The following is a 13,320-nucleotide window of genomic DNA, read 5'->3' on the forward strand; positions in this document are numbered from 1 at the left end:
TGTCCTCTGAACTGTATCTTACGCAAAGCTTCCGCTTCTGTTAGGAAGCAAGCAATGCATGCTACAGCCAATAAAACTACACTTACTCATCATAGCAGGTCGAGTTAAAAGATATTCTACCACTCTATAGAGACTGAAGGCCAATCACGTCCTGTTTTAGCAGCCTTCGAGAATGGCACCTTGTTCTTGCTTCCTGAAGCAGACATGGCTGTGCCCAGGAAGGCACTCACCAAGTCCTTCCCAAAGCTCATGCCTAAGTTTAGTGACTTATCCAAGATAAGCTCAATATTCCCTTCTGCTGGTCTAAGTCGGCTCTGGTTACTGGTTTTTTAGAGGAAAAAAAAAAAAAAAAAACAACAACAGTTTCAATCAAAACTCGCTTCTAAGATTTTGTTTTTAAAGATGAGAATATTAAAATGTCAAAGTCAAGAATGATGACAAAAGTTTGTAAGATGACGGTTATCAAGCTCAGCATTTATTGAAAGGTGGAAGACAAGAAAAATACCTCTTAAACTGCTCTAACAAATATCACACGTTTGCCAAGTGTTAATATTGAGAGCTGTTTTCTACATGACAATAAAACTTCAAAAAAGTAACTGAATGCCATTTTACCAAACAGTGCTGGTTTATTATGTACAAAAAAAAAAAAAATCTTCTTACCTTCCGTAGGTATTTGGGAAGAAAGTGCCTCACACGCAAAAACTTAATCTAAGAAAGCCTCCACACACCCAACCCTCCACAAAGTTACAGGGCGGATTAAAAATGAATAGAGAATGGTTCCAGCAAATGTACACACAGAAAAACATATACATGCACGCACACCTACATACAATATTATGCTGAATCAAGCTGATCTTTAAGGCCCACAGCCTTGGTGCCAAGGAAGAGGATGAATATGGCTTTATTAAAGTGTGCAACAAAGTACTACAGATATTTCAAATCTTCTGCTAGCTAACCAGCTATCCTGAGTAGGAAACATCCATTTCCTTAGATACCTCTAAGGGGATAAACAAAATGGGGGAGGGAGAGGTGCTGCAGTGGACCCCACAGAGGTTACCTTAGGTTTTTATGTAAAGGTCTGTATATCCATTTCATAACTTGCACAACAATTCTAGATCGTTAACGATCATACAGAAATGATATCTCCAGTGCTTTGTTGCTCTGGTCCAGGAAATTAAAAAATCAAACCAAAACCCTTATATTCAGATAAAGAGCTGGCATGTACTAACTAGGAAGCCATAAATAGAATGCAATATTAAAATAGAGTTTGTCTGTAACAAAGGCAGCTCGCAAGCTCTCAGATTCCATCTGCAGAGGATTTTAAAATTTATAAGCCGTAAGACAAGGAACATAAGCATTACTCAGGGTTGTATCCTGAAATCTGAGGCCCACACTGTGTATTTCACCTCCACGGAGATGAACACATTTCACAAAACTAAATTTTCAAATTGTGGATCTGTTTTTACGATAGCCTACATTGGCAGCTAGACCCGTTTGTTTTAGTTATGCCTTCCTTGAAGTAAAAAAAAAAAGTTTAAGGCTCATATATCTTAGAGGGAGACCCTAAAATTTTTTTATTGCAGTATGACATCAGTGTATCCATGTATATGCTACTGGAAAACTGGAACATACATACACACACACACACACACCTGGAAAATATATCACCCTTCAACTAAAAAACAAACAGAAAAACATTTTAGCTTCCCTTCCCATTTTTTCAAAACTGGTGTATGGAGAACTTTCACCCCCCAACAACTTAGGTGCAAATCCAAAAAGTTAACAGAAGCTAAAATTCATAGGAAAACATGATAAGACAAGTAACACGTGAAACAAGACCCCCTATTTACATCACTAGATCATCATTTGTGCCCTCCTTATCCCATGACATTTCCTATGTTGCAAAACTGTTAATTTCCTAGAAACCATCAAGATTTCCTAAGACATCTGCCTTCCTTCTTAGCAAACTGGGAGCCAGGAATGCAGCTAATTTTTGCTCTGGCAAACTGGAGCTAATGACCAGTTTTGACGGGCGCACGAGAGGCCAGGACAAACACTACACAGCAACAGTGGCCTAAGAAGAAACACAGAGTCCCCCCACTGGAAGTCATCTACCAAAGCATGGGCCCAGAACAGATCCAAAAAAAGAAAAAAAGCAAAACATGTTTGCAATGATCAGAGCTCCTTTTATCGATGCACATATCAGAGACTCTTGGTCTGGGTTGAGTCACAGTTCGCGGTAGTGCAGAAGTCCGTCATTACAGAGATCTGTTCTAGACAGGGACCACCTTAACTTCCCATCACGGTGTATGTCAGAGCTGCTTTTCAAAGGCAAGTGTTACAAGTCGTTGCCTTGCTAAGGCGGGCAAGGGATCCTGAGAACAATGAGGTAACACAGCACGCTGTTAGTTGCATGTGTGTAGAGAGCAGTTGTTGAGTCTTAGTCAGTGCCCGCCCTTTATGATTCTGTGGCTGCCATTTTTTCCCCTCCCCCGGACCCCATATTCAGGAAGAAAAAACGTAAAAGAAGATTGCAACTGATTATAATTAAACATTCAGTAGCTAAAGATTATCTTAGCTACTATGAAGTATAGCACAGATGCCCATTAGTAAGAAAATTTTCTAAACCCATCATTCCATACACAATAAAGAAAATGCACATACAACAGAGAAAATCTGCCCACATTATTAGAAGGTTTGGGTTTCATTAACACTCCTTATTTCTCCCATATTTCTAAAACCGTTTCTATTATCGCAACACCTTTCTTTACGGCGCATATAAATATTTTAAAATGTATTCCAGGGGATAGGGCTAAGGAGTGTCACATACTCATTTCATCGGCAACATAAGAAATTAATGATATACATATATACATTGCCATACATACACACATAAATGAACCTTGGTTCTTTAAAAATGTTTGCACAGTGTGAAAATTTAAATATTTACTAGATTCGGATACGCACATTTATACTCCACTGCCTCTCTAAATGGATATATTAGCAGAAAGAAATGCAATATATCAAATAAATGATTTAATTGAACTGTCAATTTGTCTTTGCAGACCCAACAGAAAACATATTTACTATGAACCTTTATTAAATGGCTCATGTATCAATATAAATCACGCTAAAAAAAGTTTTTAAAGCTATTTATACTACAGTGCTAACACATTTAAAATGAAAAAAAAAATTGGTATAAATAAGCTCTATGGAAAGCCTGAAGTTGTCAAAAAAAAAAAAAAGGAATTCTGGCTCATATTACAAAATATGTATGTTAATCTAAAACTTGGAACTCCAACTCAAATAATTTGTTTTTTAATTTCTTTATGTTTCAACCTGCAATGTTTACAGTGCAACTGGCCTTAAGTGCTTCTTACTTCACAGTTGTGGGCAGGCACTGAGGAATGTGTCAAAGCTACATAAACTCTATTTTGTAACCACATGTGGGAGCAAGTGGTTGGCTTGCTTTCAGAATTCATCAATCTTTATTACATTAATTAAAAAAAAAACAACAGAATATTTGTATGCACACATTTAGTACAAAATGTCCCCATCTTTTCCATCCTGATTTGAATGTGCTGAGTGAGGTGGCTTTGGGTCAGTTCCACCGAGGAGCCTACCAGGGCACAACTCTCCTTTTAATTCCTTGTTGCTGCTTGCGAATTTCGAATCCACACCAAGTTGAAATTCTGTAAATTGGACATGATCTAACTTTCCTTTCACGCTCTTGCCGTCCATAGCATTCGGTGCTCTGGTCTTTTCAGAAACATTAACATTCACAGGTTCTTCCTTGGTTCTTACAGATCCAACAGGTTCATGTTTAATCTGTTGTAATTCATATTTAGAATGAGATCTGTGTGAAAACACAGAATCCAAGGAGGTTTTGTTTCCAGCACAAGTCGTGTTGGCACCGGCAGACCCAAGAGCTGATGGCGCAGGATCTGGGGCCGTGCCTGGGTCCTGCGTAGCTGTGTCCTCAGAGGAGTGCTCCTCCTCTGAGTGGTATAGCTTCAGCCGAACGTGCCAGGCTAAACTGCAGACAGCTGAGACGGTCTTGAACTGGTGCACAACATTCCTTGGGATGAAATAAATGTCATTATCAAACAGCTGAATCCTAGCATATCGAATGCCTTCCCTCCTCAGTTGATTCAGCTTTGCGTCATCCACCCACTGGACACACTAAACAAAAAGAAAGAAGAAATCCAAATAAGTCTTTATTCCACAAATAAACCAAACGAAAGACAGCGATGCTTTCAAAGGTACCTGAGACAGGGGAGGTTCGTGCAAATCCAACTGCATCCGCTGAACCACTTCTAAGAAGTCCTCAGCATGGAAGCAGATCACATCTTTGGTTATTCGGGGTTGATCAGGCCTAAAAAAAATAAAACAGAATCATGAAGAATCAGCCCTGAATGTTTTACTATTATTAGTCCTTATTAAATTCCAAGCAAAACCAGTTGAAGGTGAAGACCAAAAAGAATTTCTTAAAAATAAAGTATAACTGGAGAACCACTTTCAATTCAAACCAAAAGCCAGGACTTCGAGTCTAAACACTGACTGGGAACAACCCACTTCACTTTATCACAGCTACTTTGTAAAGGGACTTTGAAGAAATTCAAAGTGATTTGAGTTTCAGTAAATAAGGCAAGCGCAAAAAAGGTGGGTGTTTTGCTCTAAACTTAAGGTCAGTCCTTCATAGAATTAAACTCAACATGCTGCAGAAAAATTTAAGAACATGATATTATGGAGGCAAAGTCAGGTACAGAAACACCAATCTCTCGTGACTTCACACAGGCACAGACTAGACAAGTGGTTACTAAAGGCTGAGGGTTTGGGGCTAAGAGAATCGACAGGTGGGGGGGCACAACTGGGTAGAAGGAAGCCCTTCTAAATGCCCTCTGTAATGTGCTAACACTTGGAAATATTTAATCAAAAGCAGCTGGTGAGGACGACTTTGAATGTTCTGAACACTGCTTTTTTTGGGTTTTTTGTTTTGTTTTGGTTTGGTTTTTTTGCCCTTCAGGACCTAGAGAAAATGAAATCACCATCTCCCTCAATGCAAATAAATGACTTCAACAATTCTAAGCCATTCAAACTGTTTAATACAATTTTAGAATTAGGACACCCAAAATACAGGGAAAGAATGAATCTTCCCTCCCCCCCCTCATCCCCCATAAGAAGTTACTAAGAAACTTTCCAAGGAAATGTTTAGAGGCCCAGGAGGCTTTTCATTAGAACAGCATAGCTTATGTACCACTCTCCACAGTGCACGGCCTTCAGTACCCCGACGGCAGCTGTCGTCTGTCGTTCGAAGCCTTGCCCGATGTGGTCCGCGTGCGCTCTCGTCCTGTCTTCAAAGAGCATCTCGCGAGGCTCACTGGTTCGAGGTAGGTACTGAAGGTTTTTGATCTCATTGGTAGTTCTGTTTAGAAACAGTAAGGGACACTCGTATACGGACGTTCCCATCAAACACCAGCTATTCAATCATCGACCACTCGGACCAAAGGAATGTGAAAAAATGACCCGCGTGGCCAGCAGGTTTCCATGAGGGCGTATGATGAGATATTTTAAGATATTCCCAGTTCTGTTTACATTTTACAAAAACATCCTATATGGACTGTACAGCAGGTACTATCCAAATAGTGACACGTGAGACCCCCCGCTAGAGAAGCCACTCTGCTCACACAGCCCTGGACATTGCAGAAACCACTCCCATTGTGCTGCAGAAAGGAGATGAGAGCTTTTCCAGCTGAGGGTCTAAGGTTTCTCTGTGGCTTCTAGAGACAGTTCTGAAGTGCCCTCATCATTTTCTCCTCCCCCTCTTCCCTAGCCTTCCAGGAGTCACTCTTGACTGCTCTTCGTCCACCCCTCCGTGACAGCCTTACTCCACATATAAAGAAAAATAATACTGCTCTTCATGCGTGATGTGCGTCAGAAAACCAGTAAGAGTGTCACTTCCTGTGAAAGACCACAAAGCCTTCCAGAGCCCACAAATCTGTCTCAGAAACACATGGTCATGAGTTCACCAAACCCCGGTGAGAAGGGCTATCACCTAAAGTCAAAATAAACAACAGATGCTGGTGAGCATGGGGAAGGTGCTAAGGTGCCCGAATCCACGGCTGGTGGGAATGCTAAGTTAGCACAACCGTTAGGGGGCACAGCTCGGAGATGCGAAAACAGCTCTACCATTCCACCCAGCCCTCCCGCTCCTGGGAATTCACCAGAACAAAATGAAATCAGTACATGAGTTATTTGGATGCCCATATTTAGAGCAACACAACTCACAACAGTTAAAGATACGGAACCAACTCCACCTAGTAAATGCCAGGATCCCATATGGATGCCAGTCCATGTCCCGTCTGCTCCACTTTCCCTCCAGCTCCCTGCTCGTGCCCTGGGAAAGCAGTGGAGGACGGCCCAAAGCCTTGGGACCCTGCACCCATGTGGGAGACCTGGAAGAATCTCCTGGCTTTGGATTGTCTTGGCTCCAGGTGTTGTGGCCATGAGGGGAGTGAATCAGCAGAAGGAAGATCTTTGTCTCTCCTTCTCTCTGTAAATCTGCTTTTCCGATAGAAATAAATAAATCTTAAGAAGAGGACAAATAGTGCAACCTGTGCTCAATCATTAAAAACAAAAGGCTAGTATCTCCCCCAGCATCACTCCCTCCCCCTCCACTTCCACCAACGTCCCCCTAGTGGACATTATTCCAAACCTTACTCTGTTGACATAAACAGACATTTATTTACACATCGGATTTTTCTTTCATAAAAACACAATGACCCTAGACATGTTATTCTAGGTTTGTGCCCCTTTTCAAATATCATGGATGTTCTTCCATATCAAAAGACATTAAAAACCAACCATCTCTTCTTAGTCTTGAAAGCACTTCATCCCCTATCCCAGGGTGGGTTCAGTGTCCGGCTGCACTGAGGCCTCCGGCTTCCTGCCAACAAGCACCGCACGCAACAGGTGATGGCGCCTGCCACCCACATGGAACACCTAACCTGAATTCCAGACCTCGGCATCAGCCTGCCCTAACTCTGTGGCAACTATCTGGGGAGTCAGCCAGTAGTCGGGACATCTCCATGTGTCTCCTTCAAACAAACTGTCACGTTTTTTGAAGTATATTAAATACATTCAACCATACCCCTGCTGGCTGGGCTTTCACACAATGTTAATGTTCTCTCTTACTATAGACATGCTATATAGACATGCTAAATACCCATTGACATTTTTACATATTTGCCTAAAGTGTTTTTATGGCTTGGGATAAAATTCCTCAAACTTGGGGTGCTGGATAAAGAGTCACAGTACGTTGCAAGTTTTATGGCTAATTGCTGAAAATGACTACAGCAATTCCCCTTTCTGTCAACAATACATAAAAGCTTACAAGCCTGGAATGTTTTCTGACTGAAATATTCTCGTCCTCCACTGCTTTCCCAGCCATAAACAGGGAGCTGGATGGGAAGTGGAGCAGCTGGACTTGAACCCACGCCCGGATGCCGGTGCTGCAGGTGGAGGATTAGCCTGGCACGCCACTATGCCACACCATCTTCTTCTGTCTCCCATAGCTTTCTTCCTTACAAACTGGGAACTCATTTTAGCTGGTGCTAGAAGCGTCAATTTAACTGTCTTAGTCTTCTGTTGTATCTTTTATAAAACGTTTTCGTTTTCTTAAGGTTTTAGGTACTTGTTAAATTCATCTCACAATAACTGATCTCTGATCTCGCTTCCCACTTCTAATGGTAACATGTTATTTGCGTACGTTTCATACCAAATTATATCAGCCTGTGTAGTTCTTTTTGAATGTATACTCTAATAAGGAGGCTCTCCAACTTCCCTTCCTCCAATTTCCAAGGTATAAACACACACACACACACACACACACACACCCCCTAAGACATACCTTTTCCTTTTGAAAGGTGACTTTGGCATGTCGGCCACGGGAATCATCTGCTCTCCGGGGCGCACCCACATGATGGGCCCATCATCGCTATCTGTCCGACTCTCTACTTTCAGACTGGACAGCGTCCCCCACGGCAGTGTACACTAGAGACAAACAATGATTTAGAAATCGATGATTCTTAAAACATACCTTCAAACAGCTCTTCCCTCACATACTTTCACACACAACTTTATCCTTAAGCATGGGTAATCCATGCCAGGAAAGAGTCATACAGCATAGCTTCAGGAACACAAACGCATTAAGGAAATAATGCTGTTTGCATCCGTATCTCCTCCCCCCAACCCCATGCTTCTCTTCCTTCTGGATCACATGAGGTTAATAAGCTGACAGAATAATCAAATGTTCTCCACATCAGTCTAGAGCAACGGGCAATCGTGTTTTATTTAAAAAAAATAAAAAGATAGCAATCACAAATTAACAAAATCAAAAAGGAAAACTAAAGTTTGTTCGATACCTTCTGAAAGAGACTGCTGGCCTAAACAACAGATGAAACTATTTGAAAAGAAAAGAGATAGCAGTAGTAGGAATCAGCAGCAGGCAAAGGGAACAGGGGTGAGGAGGGCTAACTGAGTGACACTGTCCATAGAAAGGTGACCCAGCACTAAGGGCCTGGCACAACGGTTCCGTCGGCTAATCCTCCTCCTGCAAATGCCAGCATCCCATATGGATGCCGGTCCGTGTCCTGGTCACCTCACATCCCATCCAGCTCATTGCTTGAGGCCTCAGAAAGCAATGGACGATGACCCAAAGCCTTGGGACCCTACACCCACGTGGGAGACCCAGAACAAGCAACTGACTCATGGCTTCGTATTGGCTCAGTTCCAGCTGTACCAGGCATTTGGGGAGCAAACCAGCAGATAAAACATCTTTCTGCTTCTCTTCTCTTTAAATCTGGCTTTCCAATAAAAGTTAATATATCTTCTTTATTTAAATGGCATTTAAAAAAAAACACACGTTAACCTGGAAAAAGGGAGGACTGTCAAATTCAACTTTTCTAGAAACTATAGAATATTAGCTCATTTGCAATTAAAAAATGAGAAATATTTAAATAATATTTTTTCAAAAATTTTAGTAGTAAGTACAATTAAATTCTATAAATAGCTGGAAGAAACAGAAAAGCAACAAAGTTTAAACAGAGTTTTAAAAAAGGGGGACATGCAGCCCAGTGAAACAAAAATGTAAGGAATGTAAACATGAGGTGGAAAAATTGAGCTTGCAGAAAGTAAAAAGAAGAGACGTTCAACAGATTAAGTGAGATTTGAGATCATTATAATCTGCTGTCCACTTATACCCTAAATTGCAATGTGGCTTTCCCACGACCTTTGAATTACCAATTCAATAACAAACATAAGTACGCCAACCGAAGTGTTCTCCTGGTGGGACAGCCCCAGCAGCCCACAGTCAAAATATTCCCTGAAATGCAGAGGCTTCTTTAAAAAGAGAGAGAGAAAGAAAGAGAAAGAGAGAAAAGAAGAGGAAGAGGAAGAAGAAGAAAAAGAATCGAGGTAGCTCAAATTTAGAGAAGTAAAATGGGTATTAAGCTACACGGTCAAGGTCAAAACACCTTCTATTTGGAGGCCCAGAAAGGGCCTGCCCAACCAGCTCCGAGAAGTCACGGCTGACCATGCGGATGTACAAACTCCCAGGCCAGTTTTCCACAATGCCAATCTACCACTCCTTTGCCCTAAACACTGTGATTCAGCAGAGATCCTTCCTAGACCTTCATGCGTTCAGAAAGAGCCGAGAAGCACGTGGAATCCAACAGGGCGTAATGAGAACAGGTAAATCTGGCCCATCGCTAGGCCTTGTCAATATGGTCAGAACTGGCGGTGTGCGTCCACTGCACAAGAATTACCCTGAAGTGCTTCTCTCCTTTCCTCCGATCCAAATAAAACCAAACTCTAAATCCGAAAGAGCTGCTCATTTAGATCGGCCGCCGCCATCAAAGTAATAGTAGCCAGACTTGGTGCTTGCTGGCCTTCTTCCCTCTTACTTTTAAAAATGGTGACTCTTCCAGCATGTCAAGGAATTCTGGGAAGTAGTCCCCCACTTCTTCATCAACTGCTCCCACCAAACTTATCTGTCGCATCGGGCCAGCTCTGTAAGTACCATGAGAGTAGGTCCTTTTCACCTGAAGAACAGAAATTCAATTGACCGTTAACTATACACCAATTAAATATTTAAAAGAAAAAAAAAAAACACTAGCTAAAGATACATGATATCGCTGTGTAATCAATAACACGATCTCGGAATACTAGAACGTAATACAATGCAAGCAAAACAAGAAAGCTAGGTGAGCTACAGAAAGGAATTCTTCAGCATCCACTTCCTTCACTAGAATGCTGCACCCCAAAATGCTGATCCTGCGAAGTCACCTACCATCCTGGCATTCACATAGCAACAGTGAGGCGACCTGTACCCCCAGAATCCACACTGCCTAAATTTTCACAACAGAAACCTGTGTGTGCCCAGGTGCTCACGCTGCTAAACAAGCTGTCTTGTTTTAAGTCAGTAGGTGGTGGGTGGGAACCAAACTTCTTTTAGAAACTTTAGAAGAAATTCTACTTTCTCTGGATTAGCCTTTATGGTCAATAAGTTTAGGAGACCAATTTGTCCTAGTGTGTCCAGGATCATCCCCGTTTTAAAACAGAACAGTAGGCAAACCCAGGTAGTCAACCTGCGACCACATCACAGAAGTTTATAATCCAACGCATATGTCTTCAGAAACACGACAATAAAAATTCAACTGAAATGGAATTCTTTAAGACATGAAATATTCCTATTTTTACATCTTAATCAGCAAAGGCAATATAGCAATGACATGTTAATTCATTCATAAGTTTATTTACCAGAATTCCAAGCCCTGGGTTTTCATTCGTTGTCAAACATTCAGCTTTCAGCACCCCCAGCCATTCTGCAAGCCCCAACTTGGAAACTCAGATATCAGCTCCTGCTCTCATGATCTTCCTGTCTCCCGCCAAGTTCCTACCGCTTGATTCACCGAGACCTGAACTTGAAACCTGACTGTCCACTAGTCTCCCAGATTTTTAGTTCTCTTATTTAGGTGCACGAACAGGACCACGATAAGAAAATCAGGTACTGCCGTACATGTTTGTAACGCAGTCTGATAAAGCCAAACCTTTCGGTGTGAACTCCAGCATACTGACAATACAACGCGTCAGACTGAGTTTGTGGACTGTCTTATGTCCGCAAATGACGACATCTGAGAGCTCAAGGGGACGTTACGAAAGTGAACCAAATAACACGTAAAAAAACACTAATTTTCCAAATGTTTTGAAACGTCATTTGGCTCTCAAAAAGTCAAACCAGGAAGGTGCCGGTTCCACTTCAGACAGTAAATTTCGCATGTATGAATTTCCTCGTCTGGCTTATGTAAGATATTTCATCGAAATCAGTAGTTGAACAAAGCCAAAAATCATAAAATCCTAGCCATCAAGTTGTTGCCTCTCTCTTATCACAGCACTAAAAAAAAGACAGCTTATCATGATGCAGAGGGAGTGACCGTTAGAAGAGGAAGTCATAAAATGAAATACACATCTAAGCAAAAAATGTTCAAAGAATTATTTATTTTTATTGGAAAGGCAGATTTACAGAGATGGAAAGACAGAGAAAAATCTCGCATCTGCTGGTTCACTGCCCATGTGGCCACATGGCTGGAGTTGAGCTGATCTGAATCCAGGAGCCAGGAGGTTTTCTTCTGGGTCTCCCACCTCAGTGCAGGAGCCCAAGAACTTGGGCCTTCCTCCCCTGGGAGGGGAGTAGAGCAGCTGGGATACAAATAGGTCCTCGTGTGGGATCCTGTGGCTTGTAAGTGGGAAAGGGGGGCGTGGTTAGCCAGTTGAGGCATCAGGCTGGCCCCAAAGATTTTGCTTTTTGCTTTAAAGGGTGACAACAGGAGAGAGGAATCTCCTGCCTTTAAAAGCAACACCTGCTTCTGAGGCACTCGAAGATCTCCACCAATGAGCATGCCACAAGAGGGAGACATTGTCCATCCCATCCAACATGCACTTTCCAATCAAGATGGGTACTGACATTTCGTTAGCAATTTATTACCAAAACACACATGTAAACTTCAGACAAGACAAGAAACTAGCAGTGCGTTATTGAAATTAACACACCAAAGGGTAATAAAGCTCTTTTCTTGATATGGTGCTCTGCTTGAAGAATGACACAACGAACAGTCTTCATTAACCTGACATCCAACACAGTGAATGACCCTAGAAGGAATTCAGCAAACTTATCAGGTCTCTCCTCTCGATCTTCCAAAAAAATGGGCAAACACATGATATTATCCTTCTTAATATTTTCACTCTCAGAAGAGCAGACATTCAATCAAGGAACACGCTGATGTAAATTTCTTAACAACTCAGAGCCAGGATAAAATGAAAATAAGATGGAGGGTTCAGAATTAGAGGAACCATAAGACAGCTGCTCAGTACTCCTAGTCTGCGTGGTTTTTAATACAGAGTTCAGTGCGCACACTGGTTCCATACAAAGTGACACGAAATCTCTTTCACTTCTGACAGATTAAACTCCTGTTTTGCTTGTCTTTCTGTATCCCTACCATCTAGTACAGTTATGCTAAGACAGTAAATATTATCACTGTGAAGATTATAGAACCAGTTAAATGAGGTGTCATCTTCTAGCATCCACAGAACTTAAGGCAAATTATTTGGCTGCCCTGAAAGAAAAGGAAACGGATGGGGGGGGGGGGCGGTAAGGAGGAGGGCAGCAAAGTAGAATGGACAAGAGGGAGTGGATGGGGAGAGGGAGGGAAGGAAGAACCAAGAGTGATGGAGATGGCTGGGGTTCCACAAGCCACTGGTCGCCTGGACCATGGCTGTCCACCCTGGGATGCTGCTCACGCCACCATCGTCCAGGACCACAGCACAAGGCGCACGCACGGCAGCCCTGCTGGTGGCCATGGTTCCCTTTGGGTCTGACTGAACTTCTGAAATTCAAATGAATGCATTACATACAGTGTTACAATCTTCTGTATATGAACACAGATGAAAGCAATACAGACATTTTAACAGCATCCTATATCACTGTACCCATCAGAGCACAACCGCAAATATTTATATGCAAGAGTCTCCATTTGCCTTTAGTAATTAAATGTATCTTCCTAAGATTATATAAAACAATAAACAGTAGATTCTTACTCTTTTCTATCAACTCCATTCTATTTTTCTCTTCTCATAGGTTTTCGGAGCTTTTGAATACAGCTTTGTGGACTGATTTTTTTTAAAAAAAAATTGTATCAAAGTGTTTTTTTTTTTTAGCATATGAAAGGTAGAAGACTTTAATAAGAGCAATTACAGATAGTTTTT

The 13,320-nt window shown here is 41.8% G+C and overlaps 1 protein-coding gene across 1 annotated transcript in view; it reads right to left on the reverse strand.

Moving 5' to 3' along the window:
• Positions 1 to 457: 457 nt before the first annotated feature.
• The window catches only part of RSBN1L (round spermatid basic protein 1 like), a 36,275-nt gene continuing 23,412 nt past the window's right edge, over positions 458 to 13,320 (reverse strand). Inside the window, exons 4-8 of the mRNA XM_040971185.1 lie at positions 9,963 to 10,100; positions 7,910 to 8,052; positions 5,258 to 5,425; positions 4,267 to 4,375; positions 458 to 4,182 (exon numbers count right to left, since the gene is read on the reverse strand). Of these exons, the coding sequence (XP_040827119.1) occupies positions 3,538 to 4,182; positions 4,267 to 4,375; positions 5,258 to 5,425; positions 7,910 to 8,052; positions 9,963 to 10,100 (1,203 nt within the window). The 3' untranslated portion in view covers positions 458 to 3,537. The remainder of the gene's footprint in view (positions 4,183 to 4,266; positions 4,376 to 5,257; positions 5,426 to 7,909; positions 8,053 to 9,962; positions 10,101 to 13,320) is intronic.

The sequence above is a fragment of the Ochotona curzoniae genome, unplaced genomic scaffold (genome assembly GCF_017591425.1).
Source record: "Ochotona curzoniae isolate NIBS_2020 unplaced genomic scaffold, NIBS_Ocur_1.0 contig_21, whole genome shotgun sequence".
Taxonomy (NCBI): Eukaryota; Metazoa; Chordata; class Mammalia; order Lagomorpha; family Ochotonidae; genus Ochotona; species Ochotona curzoniae.